Genomic DNA, 14,452 nt, shown 5'->3' on the forward strand with positions numbered 1-14,452 from the left:
AAATAATTAGGAGAATAATATCCACTTAACTAAAAAACATCATTGAGCCAAAAATGTAAAGTATAATGTAAGTGGAATCATCCCTAGTAATTTTATAAAATTCAAATGAACATCAACAGTACAAGGAATTACACTTCATGTAAAATTAATGCAATAAACTTTGCATTAATATAAAAATCATCAAACATTAATATATCTTGAGGTATTAAATAAAATTACATAAAATGAATGACAAACACGAGGCTATCAAAGAATCAAGGGTTATCTTCTCTGACCTAGTAACTTCTTTTTATTTTTTTCAAACAGACCTACGGACAGCTTTTAATTTACTATAATAATTTACAATTATGTGGCAGCAGGGTTGAAATCTCAAGCACCAATCAGCATTTACAATATGTACATAATTGCCAGAAAGAATCTGTACGATGGTTTTTATCGACTGTACACCTGCAACCAAAACATAATAGTCCAGTGTTAGAGCTAAAAATAAGTAGTAAAAAATGAGATAATGTGTTGGCCTGAACTATTACGATCTCTAGATTCCAGAAATACAAGCTAGAATTAAACACTTCAGGTTAAGCATCAAGGCACTATTCAGTAATAACAGTTGTTTTTATAGCTGTTAGCTAAATGTAAGAAGTATGCTTCATGATCTACTATCTAATCGCTTTGGGTCAAAACACTTGACACTATCTGAAAAGCTGTTGCAGAACAGGGCCCAAGTGATAAGTAGTTTTTTTTTTTTTACTGATGTTTCAAAATCTGATCCAAAAAACACTACCAAATGAATGACCACAAAAAGTTACTACCGCAGAGTTGTAGACGTATCACCGACTACAAAGCTAAACAATTATCAGGGGTGTTTTCACTTAAGATGAAACCAAGAAAGCCAAACTTTTACTTCATGCTTGCCAAGACAGCCAAACTTCTACTTCATGCTTGCCAAGACAGCAGACGAGTTCTCTTTTATCCAACTTGACAAAGCGAGTTTCAATCATTTTCTTATCAGGGATGTATCTAAGAGCATGTTATAAGAAAGTTCAACTTACAGGACAGATGGACTACCGTGACTGCAAGGAGAATTCTGGAGAGGACATCCAGATTCCAGATACAACAATAAGTCGTGTTTAAGGTGATCCACATATTTTGATCAATTCATATCTCATGGCTGAGTAGGACCCAAATACTTGTCCATTGACTCTTTCTTGCGCTCAGGATCAAGGCTGCAAGCATACTCACCAAAGTACATAAATAATTGTAATGGATACGTCTTAAACTACGAGAATAACTAGACGGTATCGGAGTTTTCCAAAATGAAGTAAAATGTACTCACCTATTTCTTAGGCCAAGGAGAGCATAATGTGCTGCACTTGCACATGCGGAAACTGGAGCTATAGCAGCGGCAGGAACACCCCGTACAGCAATTGCCAAGGCAGATCCTGCACTGGCTCCACGCTGGTACTTCTTCAATGGTGCCTGAACTAAAGCAGAAGCAGATTTCCCTAGTCCATCACTGAGGCTCTCATATGCCTGTCAAATTGAAAAATATAAGAACCCCTGTGAAAAAATTGTTGGCCTCGCACACATCAACTTAGTTCCTCAAACAATTTAGAGAACAGACTCATACATGCTTCCAATCTTATAGAAATGTGTTTTTACTCCATATGAAAGGAGGACAAGAGCACAAAATACAATTTTAGAAGAAACAGATTTTAATGGTTGCAAGCAACATCAAGGGCAAGTCATTCAAAGCACAGCTTACTGTAATGTTCACCTGTTTAATTCCTTGTTGGGCATTTTTGGGCTGATTATATTTTACATTTGGCTTTGTTTTGCCCTTCGCAGGCCATGATACAGAAGGAGGAATCCTTGTAAGAATATATTCTGCTTGCAGCAAAATGTCATGAGCCCCTGCTGCCAAATGCACCCCAAGTCCAATAGCTTCAAGTGATATACTTCTAAGAAATGCAATTGTACCTGGAAAAAAAATTGCAACTTGTTGATGCTAGCATATTATCATTAAGGATTTACCTTAGTCATGAATATGTATAGTAACCAAAATATTATATCATACATAGAACTAAGATCAGACAAGAAAATAATACATGGATGATAATCAGCAAAATGGAGTCTTCAAACAATTTGATCCGAAAGTCCGACATTCCTTGTTGACAATTTAATTTCTCAAATGAATACAGGTTTAGACATTATCAGACCATTCATAAATACATGCATGACAAAGATGTCCAATATATCCAAGCCTATCTACAGATATGTATGGAGAGCCTGATTAGAGTAGGAAAAAAAAATCCTAGGTCTTGAGAAATTTATCTTGTTCTTTTATATTTTAACTCACATAACTGATTATAGTAGAAAAAAAAAATCCTAGGTCTTGAGAAATTTATCCTGTTCTTTTATATTTTAACTCACATAGTTGTTGATGAATAGTAAACAACAGGTTAAATTAATTCTCATTAATAATTATTTCACTTCCTTGATTTAGACATTGATTTCAGAAATCAAATTCCATTCATAGCTATTGAGGATCAGAATCACCAAGTTACAAATGGTTACCAAAATTAAAGATGAACAGAAAAAGGGAAGCAACAGGTGCACAAAACCTCAACAGAAAATCATCAAGCTTCTCTGTATCAGTAAATATGCTCAAGAAAATAGAAATACATATACTAAAACTTCTAACGAATACTCCAACTCGCAAGATTTTGAAGTACTAACAATGTAAATATTAGGCTTCTAGACAACACAACAAAAAACGTGCGAGGAATTAATAAAATTTACCTCTCTGCATTCCTTTAAGTACTCTCTGATCCTTCCTGTAGCTCTCAACAGGCAAAGAAACAAGCTTTGCAGCACCAGCACCAACAGCAAACAAGGATCGGACAGTAGGAAGGCCTCGAAGAACTCTATGTATCTACATCATAAGAGAACCAAATATCAGTAAACATATCAAGGAGAACAGAATTGCTGAATTATTAATATATATGAAGAATGTTACAGAAACCTGATTTTGAGAAATATCCTCCAGCCACTCCCCAATAGTTGCTTCACATACATTACCCCAGCCATAGACACCAACAGCATGAACATGTTTGAGCTGTAACTCAACCCCCTGCATCCAAATTTGCTAATTTGTGAGTAGAGCATGCCACCCACAAACTTAAAAGTATCTCACAGGACAAGTGTGAAATTTAAGAAGCAGATGTGTAACTTATGGTAAGTGTTGATAACACAAGACACCAAACACTCGGTTAAATATAGTCAGCAATTTGTTTGTGTACATAACAGTTTCTGCAATGCACTAAAAACTTCCCCTGGATCTATTTCCAGACAATAACATGAAGGATTAAACAGAAGACTTAATATTGATAGACATTTTGCTAGCTAAAAAATTATACATAACCACTTATGCTGGTATTGCCTGTTACTAGCAATTAACATAAATGTCCCAAAGCCAAAATATAACGTCATCAAAATAGATGGCTTGGATAACAATTGGTCTATCATGTTCAAATCAACTAGAACACTTAGTAACTAAAGTAACAAGGTCAAACTTCAGAACAGCCAAATAACTAGAGTTTGTAAGCAGAACATGCTCTCACAACAGTGCTTTTCTTCAGCGAAGGTTGCTTCTTTTGGATCATAACAATACAATCTTATAGAACCTGATGAGTGTAATGAAATATTCACCTTCCAAGGAACAAGTTTTACAAGCTCCACAAACTTCCCACCTCCCAATGCTGCTAGATCAACATGATGAGGACTGTAGTCAACCCGAAGAATGATAGGCCATATATCAAACTTCTGAAATAGATAATATAATCAGTATAGAAAACTATCTAGAATAAAAAACTAAATAGAAAAAAAAAACAACTTAAAACAGATTCTATAAAGAAAAAAATATATATACACATATGTGATAATAGACTAATAGTCTATTCAAATTAGCCCATGAGCACTACCTACTGGCCATATGCTCAGCTAAACAAGGAAATAGACAATATTATTTAATTGCTTCAGAACACAATTTTTCTCTGTTCTCAAAAAAAAAAAAAAAGGACAGATAGCATAGAAATAAATCATGGACACAGAACTTCAAAAACAGGTAAATGACTGGTTGACTCAACACAAAATTAAGTGAATTGTCTTCACAAAGGTTGACATGACAACTGGCATGCCAAAAATAATACACAATTACAAAGCAAACTACGATGGTATTAAGTAAGTACAGGGAAACTACTTTTAGACCCTCAATTATGTTATAATTAACAACTTGGTCATATTCTCAAAATACACGATTTAGTTACTCGCATTTGATTTTGTTAATTATTTGGTTTGTCCATCCATTTTTGTCAATTCAAAGGTTAGTCAAAGACTAAAAGGTGGTCAATGAAGTACAAAAATGTTAACAATGGTAAAATATATCAAGAAATAAAATGTTTATAACAGTTAAAACTCATAGATGGAAGTGTTTATCATTAACAGCAAAAGTTTAAAAAAATATATATATATAGACCAAGGGAGAAAGTGTATGATAGAATCAAAAACTAGGGACTAACTAATGTAGTTTTTGAAATAAGGACCAAGTCATTAATTTGCTACAATTACAGAGCAAAATAGTAATTTCCCTTAAATATATTGACCCATTATCAAACTGATAGTGAATTACATTGAGGGAGAAAAGCTTTTTAGGTTTCTTCACCATTATACAAGTTTTGGATTACTAAAGGTGAATTATATTCTTAAAAAAGCTAAAGATGAATTAGATCCATTAACAGAATGACAAGAGCAAGCACAGAGGACATGTCCTAATGAAACATCATACCATATGGAAAAATTAATCTGCAAATGTACAGAACTGTACTAATCAACAGTGGCATAACAGAATTATGCTAAATGTATGACGCAACGATGCCACTTGCTAAATAACAAGACTGCTATGCACTTGCCTGAAAATAGGGAAGCAATGCCTCATCTTCAATTCTATGTCCTCCAAGATTCTTTGATGCATATGGTTTTGCACTGCCTGCATTTTCATTAGGATCTGAAGACTGGTCAGTCGATGAGCCTTTTGCACCAAAAAAGCCAATGAGAAAATCAAGTTGGCTCTGATGAAGTTGCAATAGCATAGGAAGCAAAGCTATGTGTAACCTGAAATGATAAAAATTTAAAAGAAAAGAATTACATCTAATAAGCATTGTTAAACACTGTGCACCTTAACTAGAAAGAAAAAGGATCAAGGAAGAACTCGAGTACACAACAATACTTTCATGTTGTTTGCACCGCCAAGATTGACTTCTAATGAGTGAAATAACTTTGAACTTTATAAGAAAAAGATAAACATTTTTGTGTCAATCAATCAAGACAACAAATAAAAAAATAAAACCAAGAAAAGGGCAAACAACTATATTCTATTCCCAAATTATCATAAACAGTAAACAACTGGGATTCCTTCTACCACTTATCAAGAGAACACGCACCTAACATTATCATCAACCCCCCCCCCCACAAAAAAAAAAAAGACTAACAAATGGTTTCTGCCATGAAGCAAGAATTGCTAGAGTTATGCATATCATTGTGTATCTTAAAAGGAAAAGGCTCATGTGTCAAGAGTCGCACCAATTGAAGATTCAGTTTAAAGGACTTCTGCAATAGTTTCAATAATTTAGAAGGCTAAAATAATACTGAAGATATACCGGTACTCCTCAAGAGGGGTTAGAGGATCTGGTCTGACAGCTTCCAACTCCAGCTTAAGCGCTTTTGAAGAGGATTCCCTAGGATGATTTCTTGAGCAATAATATCCCAGTACCTTCAATTTTAAAAGGGAGAGAACTCAAAACATTGTTTATCCATGATAAATATGATAAAATAATAAATTAGGAAGGCAGATGGTTTGTACCCGTTTCCAGGGTGCAGATTTGCTCCTGTCATAAAGGTAGAAATCCTGAACTGAAAAGGAAAGCTCAGAAGCACATATTCCACCAACAGGGTACAAGTCATATTGAAATTGTGTCCCAGATAATACAAGCTCTAGACAAGCAGTTGTATCCCTTCCATGAACACTTCTAGAAGATTCACCATTGTTTTCATATGTATGCCAGTCAGAACCAGCAAACATTCTCCAGGTCACGTTAATATTCTTAAAATGTACACACCCTGTGGGCTTTCCAAACTCATCAGGTCTAGTACCGTCAAAAGATGGAAGCTTGTCTTCCAAATCCTTATTCAAGCTGGCTTCACCACTTGCTTCAGAAATGTGATTTTCAACTATGCTTAAGGAAGTACCCTCATACCATCCGCTCTTTCCTCTTCCAAGATCTCCCTCCCTAAAATTCCTGGATTGGGATTTCAGAATCTCAGATGGCAACTGGCTGCCAATGGGCAATTCGGACAATGGGCGTAACTCAGACAAGCAATAGCCTTCTATAATTTCTGGCAAGGAACCATTCTGTAAATATGAGGTTTGACCGCTTTCTATTCCTATTATAGGTGCAGTTCCATCAAAAGGTACATCATCAAAGACGAATTCAGGAGCTCTAATACTCGAGCCGAAAGCCTCTCCAAGGAGGCTTTCATCAAATGAAGCACAAACTTGTGACTCGTTAGAATAAAACTGGCACTCCTGATTCCCATCCAAATGAAATGCATCTTCATATATCTCATCCATTAAACCAACAATCCCCGGTTTATTATTTGTATCACCACTAGAGGCATGCAGTTGAAGAGCTGACGAGATGGAATTACTGGACATCCCACAATCGTTGTTGAATTCATTTCTCTCTTGGGCTTGATGAAATTCATTTCTCTTTTGGGCTTGATGAACATTATTCCACCGAGTCTGCAAGTGAACAATTGATTCCTCCAAATCAGGAGCAAAAAGCTGTTGGAGTTGCGCAGCCAACAGTATCAAACCAGAGGTAGTGTCATGGCAGGTTTCCACATACATATGGGATTTTGAACATTCTAACTCCCATGAAAAATCATTCTTACAGTTGGTTCTTAAAATTGTTTCAAGAAGTGCCTCCCGAGCAACTTTAACATAACCCATCTCATGAAGATAATCCACGCTGTAACTGCCACCTGGATTCTCAAATGCTGGACAGAGAAGGAACCCCAAATCTTGCACTGTAATTTTATAATCATTATCCATTGAAGTCTCTAAAGAAGTATTTAAGAGTGTCAAGGAAGATGCAGCCAACAGACAAGCAACAGGTCGCCTGCTTGTTTCATCTTTAAAATATGAGTAACTGGACTCAGATTGGAAATCAGAAACCATTGAATATTTTAGATGGGGCTCATAACTTAAACCAATATCAACCAATTTGAGAATAAAAGTAGTTTCACAAGGAGCACTCAAATCCCCCTTTGGCAAATTATCATCACCAGTCCTCTTGATTTCATGAGAAGGCACGCTGAAAAAGGAGGATATTGCTTCCAACCAATCCAAGCGACCACCAACAGCCACAATTGTGCCACATCTGACATTAATAGATGTAAACTCATGTAAGTTCTTTGGATCCCGTAGGTACACAATATCAGAGCCAGCCAACCGGGAGGATAATGCATTTGAACCTCCTCCATCACCACGTTTCCTTGTTGAGTTGCTGCAAGAAATCAGAAGAAACTCCTTATCTGGAACCCCAGTGACTGAACCCCACAATTTACCTTCTCCATGGGCCAACCAGAAGAAATTGGCCCTCCCAATCCCTCCAATATTTGCAACAGACAACATATCAAGCTTCTGAACTTTCAATTTTAAACAGTGCCAAGATCCAGGAAGTTCACTCTGCAATGATTCTTTTGTGTCCTCCTTCACATCTGGTCTAATTAAAATCTCTACAGAAGCACATTCCACAAAGATAGATGTTTGAGGCACAGACAACACTTCCCGTTCATTTAATGGGTCACAGACTGCTCCTGATAAGCTACTAATCATCTGATCGAATAGATTATGCAAATTACCATATTGAGAACTGCCAAGATCAATAGAAACATTAAACAAATGAACATGCAGGAAAAATGCAGAGCTCAAAACTAACTCTTTCCGAGTTTGAGAATTTGTGTCTTCCAGATCCTTCACAGAAGTTACTGAGACAAATTCATAACCTTCAACTGCAGTTTTTTTCCTGCTCCTAGATTCCTCTGACATGGCCAATGACTTGGCTCTCTCAGCTATCCAAGGGCCAGTCACAGAACCCTCCTGCCAAAGCATACTAACAGTAGAAAGACAACCAGCTCTGTTGCTTATGGATAAAATCTTCTGAGCACAATACATCTGCTTTGGCACACCACAGGAATTTATTTTAGCATCACTTTTACATGTAGGATTGACCAAGAAAACATTTAGATCACCAACATCCAAATGCAAAGAGCATGTGGCATTTGAAGTATATTGTTTCCAAGAACAGGTACCTGACAATAAAGTCGTGTCTTTAACTTTACCCTTTTCAAAAGATAAGGGTGATGTAAAGTCAACTGCAATAAATTGAACCCAGGAAAAGTAGTCCCCAAAATCATTGCCAGTTGCAAAGGGGAAACATATAATTATCCTCGCATTAGGGATTGATATATTGCCCTTTAATTTTCTTGTTGAAGATAATGTTGCAACACCAGTACATGAACCCCATTTCACATTGCCAAGAGATGATTGACGCTCTTGATTCACATGCGAAAATCCATCCCTCTTACAATTCGTCTTTACATATGCTTCAACATCCTTCAAAAGATCCAATAACTTATTTATAGACCAGAAGTTCACCCAAAATATAAAATGCGGCAATTGCAATGAAAATGATGTGGACCCTCTTAAACTTCCATCTAATGAATCAGAATTAACAGCAAATTGGCATTGAGTGACCCCTGAGGTACTGAGCATTTTGACCTTTGTCATGTCTCTAAAAATATCTGATGCATTTTGAACACTTAATTCATCTAGATCATGACTTTTGACGGATGAAGTCAATGGAGGAAGAGCAGCTTGAACTTCTTCTTGCAGATGTTGAACTGAAAGGGTTGGACTTTTGCAAACAGTACTACACTCTGTCAGGTGAAGGTTCATGACATCGTTTTCATTGCATAAGTAATCAGAAACCTCAATATACTGCAATTTTCCTTCAAATCTCACTTCTTGAGGACATACCTGTTAACCTTATCAAATGTTTGAGTTAGTGTAGAGGAATATCATGTAAAACCAAGAAAAGTGCAGCATATATAAATAATGTAGAAGGGATGAAATTCTACAAGGACAATATTACCTGTAAGGCAACAAAAATGTCTTTGCACTCTGCAACCATAAAATGAACATGTAAACCATTACTACTTTGATCACCCTTGGGACCATACAAATACTCCTGGCCTTCATCTTGAAAAGATAATATGATAGAAATTCCAGCCACAGTAACTTGAAGGTTAGTCTGAACATGCTGCTGTTCTGTACAATTGAAAAGGGAAACAATCAATTAGCACCAAAACCAAATGTCTAACAAAAAGCAACTCCTGAATCTCAAGTTTATCTATCACTTATGTTGCAGGTATTACTGGTAAAAGCATATTTAATCTCAACAAAATTCATCAGTCTATAATCTAACAAGGATAAATTCTGTTCAATAGAACTTTTTAAGATTTAGAATGTGTAACTATGTGCCCCAAGGTGATGATAGAAGTTACAAAATTATTGGGATGAAGGCCAACTATCGCTCAGCAATTATTATTGCAGTTCATGTTATGAATTATATCCAATATCCAGTCATGGAAAATAAGCTTCAGAAGTGTAGATCCAAAACAAATACGTCGACCTAATATGCCAAATTGCCAATGCCATCCAAAAATAGGAAGTTATAACATTAGAAATTCAAAAACCAATTTGTGAAATTCATGTATAAATCGCTTTTAATTTTACCTACTGCTATATAGTAACATAAAGCCCTTCCTAATATCACAACCAGCTTACCCTAATCTTACTAAGGTCCGTTTGGCATTTAGTTTCTAGCTCAAAAAAGCACTTTTCAAAAGCAGCAATACTTTAGATGTTATGCAATTTGGGAAAAGTTGCGTTATTATTTTAGTAATCTTATTGCTAAACATATAAGAGATTTTTAATCAATTTTTAATACTCTCTCTTACTAATAAATTTAAGAAAGTTTTCACAACAACTCTAACAACAATGCTAACCAGACCTAGATTTAATCACAATGTGGGAAACTTCACAAACTCGCATTTTCAATCAGGTCTTAAGTTGGGAGCAGCCCACAAAAATAAAATAAAATAAAATAAAAAACAAATGAAATGATATATCAAAACCTGAGAAAGAATATAAGCTCTGTAATAATTTAATAACACAAGCATGCTAGAAAGTGGAAACAGCATAAATAAAGATAGAACTCGAGTTGCAAGCAATTAAAAAGGTAATGCAAATGCAAGCTCAAACAGTAGTAAGAAGTGCACAAACCCAAGGGGATTTGCAAAGATCCAGATGCAAGACTGGATGCAGCAGTTAATGCACTGAAAACAGAACACGTCCAGTTCCACATTCCGCTGCTTCCTAGTGCTGATTGTGAACTTCTCACTCCATCAAAACATTCGAAGAACTGGTCCACGCTGCAAATAGGCCAACAGTGCAACATTAAGATTCAGTATTACTTGAAACATGCAACAAAATAAGATAAAGGAATTATAGATCCAATAGATGTTATGAAATTACAAATCTGATCCATGCTGGCATATGCACAGTGCACAGTGGTACTACAAACATTCAAGAATAAATCAAATTGAAGATTTATACATGACTGTTCTTTCCTATTTGCAGAATTATAATTTAAAATAAATAAATAAGCTAATTAAAAGAAAAGGATACTGCAAACCTTTGCTATGATAGCATCATGATCCATTATTTTACCTCTCTTTCTTTTTCTCTCAATGGAGGTTGGAAGGAAGAGAAACCAATTTGTTGAACTTGATTGCATTTGCAAGATGAAAATATCTAATTCTGTTCATGTTTTAAAAATGGTAATCGCATTATGTAAATGTATTTTAAGCTTTCATCATTTTTCTCCCTTTATATAATAGTAATTTTAAATTCACAGCCAAAATGGTATGAAACAGCTACTTCCTGCCATTATGGGGTTGCTTCAGCAGTTTAGCATTTATACAATAACTAACTTTTATTTTTGGGTTTTTTTTTTTTGCTTTTCTCAACTGCTTTTCTTCTAGAGCCTATTTTCAGTTCAATATTTGATCCTCCACAATTTTTCTCACTATAGCTTGACATTCCTCATCTTGATTAAAGTATCATTTGCTGAATAAGGTAACTTCTTTAGATTAGTTTCAATATCTTATGTTATTGTGTTTAATTAAAAATGATTTCACGTGTTACAAGTATTGGTATGTCGTATTTTCAGTAAATTATTGTTGATTCAAGTCATCATGATTTTTTTTTCTTTTTTGAAAAACATAGTAACACTGGCCAAAACAATTGCAGTTTGACCTCAATAACTGCTCTCTAAAAAATTGATGCACTAACCTTGCCCCAAGATCGAGTTCTTCTTGGTTACCATCTTTATAATAGTCTTTGACAGAATTTGGAACCCAATCAGGTATAAGATGTGATCCAGCTAGCATAGCTTCACTTCTTGATTCTTGCACAGTCAAAGAAGAAAAAGCAGACAAAAAAGAACCATGAGCAGGGATCACCTTATCAGTGGCAACCATAGCAGGAATGGAAGTTGTTGAATAGAAAAGAGAAGCAGAGTTCAAATCAACATTGTCCGTTGACCGGTACTGCATCTCCTTATCTAAAGTCTTATAAGTTTCCCATGAAACTAACAACCACTTAATTGTACTGGGTTGACACCTCAATTCCACAGGATCTATGGAAATGTTTGCATCCACTTTGCGGATATCTAAGGAACCATTTTTCCAAGGGATGCTTAACTTTAGATTCCCTGAAAATCCATCTTTACTCCCAGTCAAAATTGGAGTAGCATTAGATGGACAGTGACCTGAAAACAGCTCGCCAAAACTTGAACCTAGTGGACAAGGAGAGCAAGTTTGATTATCAACATCATCCATCTTAAGTAGTTCAAGTACTGCACCTTGAAACTTTATAAAATTTGTTAGTTGACTTATTCCTAGAAAGCTCTCAACTCTTGCATCAGAATTTGACTTAGCATCTTCAGAAACACAAGTTCCACATTCTGCTTCAGATATTCGAAGAACCAATGTTTTGCGATGCCCAACCTCCTTCTCATCCTCTGAATCTGGTTCAAATGCAACAATTATCTTTTTGACATTTACATGGAAGCTTGATAGAAACCACTTCACCATCTTTGCAATTGTCTTGACACCTTCATGAACATCAGTTGAACTAGATTTTGCAGAATTATCCATCATATTGTGCCCATGTCTTCCTCCTCCCTCACTTTCCACATCGTGATTACTATCTTGATTGAAAACATTATTCCCATTTCCTGCAGGTGATTTATTCCTTGGACAAGGTGCAAATGCAAGCACAAGCTCAAGCTCATCCACCTCAACCTGAAAACCTTTACCCTGCCAAGGCATTTTAACTGATAGAGAACCAATTGATCCTTCTTTTATAATCACCAACGTGGATGCACCAAACTGGATAACAAAGACGCAAGAAGGAGAAAAGCACCATGAGAGGAGATTTTGAAGCATTCACCTCAGCGTTTAAAGTGCACTCCCAAAGCAGAACACACAAACACACACACACACACTTATATTCCTAGAAAATTAATTAGTTCTGCTTCCACTATCTAAAAGGCAGACATGAAAAGTAATTTAGGCTATATTCATTGCAAAATCAACCAGCAGATAAGAGAAGAGAACCTAATAGAAGTGCGTAATATCAGCACAAAAGGAACAATTAAACCACCTACCAGAAGCCATGTAAGCTTACTTTCAGATAGCAAGCACAAAAATGAACATGCGCTTATCCTCAGGTTTCTATAACCACTTCAATCAATGGAATTCCCAGCATAAGAGAAAGGGTATGCAGCAAAAAAAATGCAAGAACATATCTTTTAACTCTCTATACACCTATTTAGCTCATCTACTCCGACAAATCAAACGTATGTATAATTGCAAACTTTCACGTTGCAATTGACAAAATAGCTGAATTGAGGCAGTTACCTTTTCGTTAAGGTAATCAACATTAAGAGCAAGATCATTAAGCTGGATGGTGCCTTGGCGGAGCTGGATATCAAGCTGGTCAAGATCAATATCCCCCAACAAGAATTGCCCTAATTTCTTCTTCAGGAAGAACTTGAAAAGCCGCTTCACCGCCCACCGGGAGAAAACGGCCTCTGCCGATTTCGCTAAGTTCCAGGAAAACATTATAAAATCCTCTTCTATACCGACTGTAGCCTAACGTTCTCCTTGCTGCAACCCACAGAATCGAGGTGGAATCTAATGGAGTTCGAATTGTGGAAGCTGGCTTAGGGCCTGCCCTGAGGAGAAATTAGGGTTACGGAACAGCTGGCAATGGAAGAAATGAAGTCCTCCATCGAGATAGAGAGAGAGAGGGAGGAGTCGGATTTTGGATGAAGAAATAGCCGCGGTCACTCAGGCGCAGACAAGAGATTGAATTTGATAAACTCGTTGGAGTTGAGGTCTGTTTGGGGTTTTTGTTTTACTTTGGGTTTCCGTGTCGAAGTTTGTCTCCTTTTTTTTTTTTTTTTTTTTTCCTTAAATCTTATTTTAATTTATCACGTTTTAAAATCGGAAGATAATTTAGAGATACAATTAACTATTAAGGAAACTTAATATTTAGTTTATATATAATAAAAAAAATTCATTTATTAATTTTTTAATTTTAAAAATACTTTAAAATATTAATGATGTTTTAAAAAATTTATTATGTAGTTTTTTTATTAATTTTAATTATTAAATATTTTATTATTTAATTTTTATAATTTTAAAGAAATAAATTAATATTTAAATTTTTAAAAAATATATTAATTAATCTTTTCATATAATATTTTAAAATTTTTTTCATATTTTATTTTTTTATTATTTAATCGTTAAAATTAATTGAAAAATTAATAATAAATTTTTTAAAATATTAAATATATTTTAATGTATTTTTAAAAATAAAAAATTAATAAATAATTTTTTTAATAATATAAAAATTAAATAATAAATTTTCATAATTATTATTGTAATTTTACCACGAAATTTTAGAGTTTATTACTTTGACATCCTTAAAATATTTTATGCAAATTACCGTCCAGCCTGTTGTTGCTTCGAATTTGAGCTCCAACAGTAATTAAATACGCCCTTGTAATGAATACAAACCATGGCATGCTAGGACAAAAAAAAAAACCATGAGATGCGACTTCCATTTTATTTTGGAAAAATCTATATTGCATATAAAGGTGCTAAGAGGAAGAAAATTTTTATCTTAATTATTTAATTA

At 35.0% G+C, this 14,452-nt stretch overlaps 1 protein-coding gene across 2 annotated transcripts; it reads right to left on the reverse strand.

Moving 5' to 3' along the window:
* Positions 1–106: 106 nt before the first annotated feature.
* LOC110624801 (autophagy-related protein 2) lies at positions 107–13,661 on the reverse strand. Of its 2 annotated transcripts, XM_021770126.2 has the most exons (14): positions 13,168–13,660; positions 11,537–12,636; positions 10,466–10,614; positions 9,273–9,448; positions 5,918–9,157; positions 5,715–5,827; positions 4,968–5,169; positions 3,709–3,822; positions 3,023–3,130; positions 2,800–2,932; positions 1,775–1,977; positions 1,334–1,530; positions 1,050–1,223; positions 107–447 (listed from the first exon to the last, which is right to left on the reverse strand). In XM_021770126.2, the coding sequence occupies exons 1-13, from the start codon at positions 13,369–13,371 to the stop codon at positions 1,163–1,165; spliced, it is 6,000 nt and encodes a 1,999-aa protein (XP_021625818.1). In that variant the 5' UTR covers positions 13,372–13,660; the 3' UTR covers positions 107–447; positions 1,050–1,162. The 2 variants fall into 2 exon arrangements, with proteins under 2 accessions (XP_021625818.1, XP_043817285.1); XM_043961350.1 differs by lacking the exon at positions 3,709–3,822 and having other exon boundaries at positions 13,168–13,661.
* Positions 13,662–14,452: the final 791 nt, after the last annotated feature.

The sequence above is a fragment of the Manihot esculenta genome, chromosome 10 (assembly GCF_001659605.2).
Source record: "Manihot esculenta cultivar AM560-2 chromosome 10, M.esculenta_v8, whole genome shotgun sequence".
NCBI lineage: Eukaryota > Viridiplantae > Streptophyta > Magnoliopsida > Malpighiales > Euphorbiaceae > Manihot > Manihot esculenta.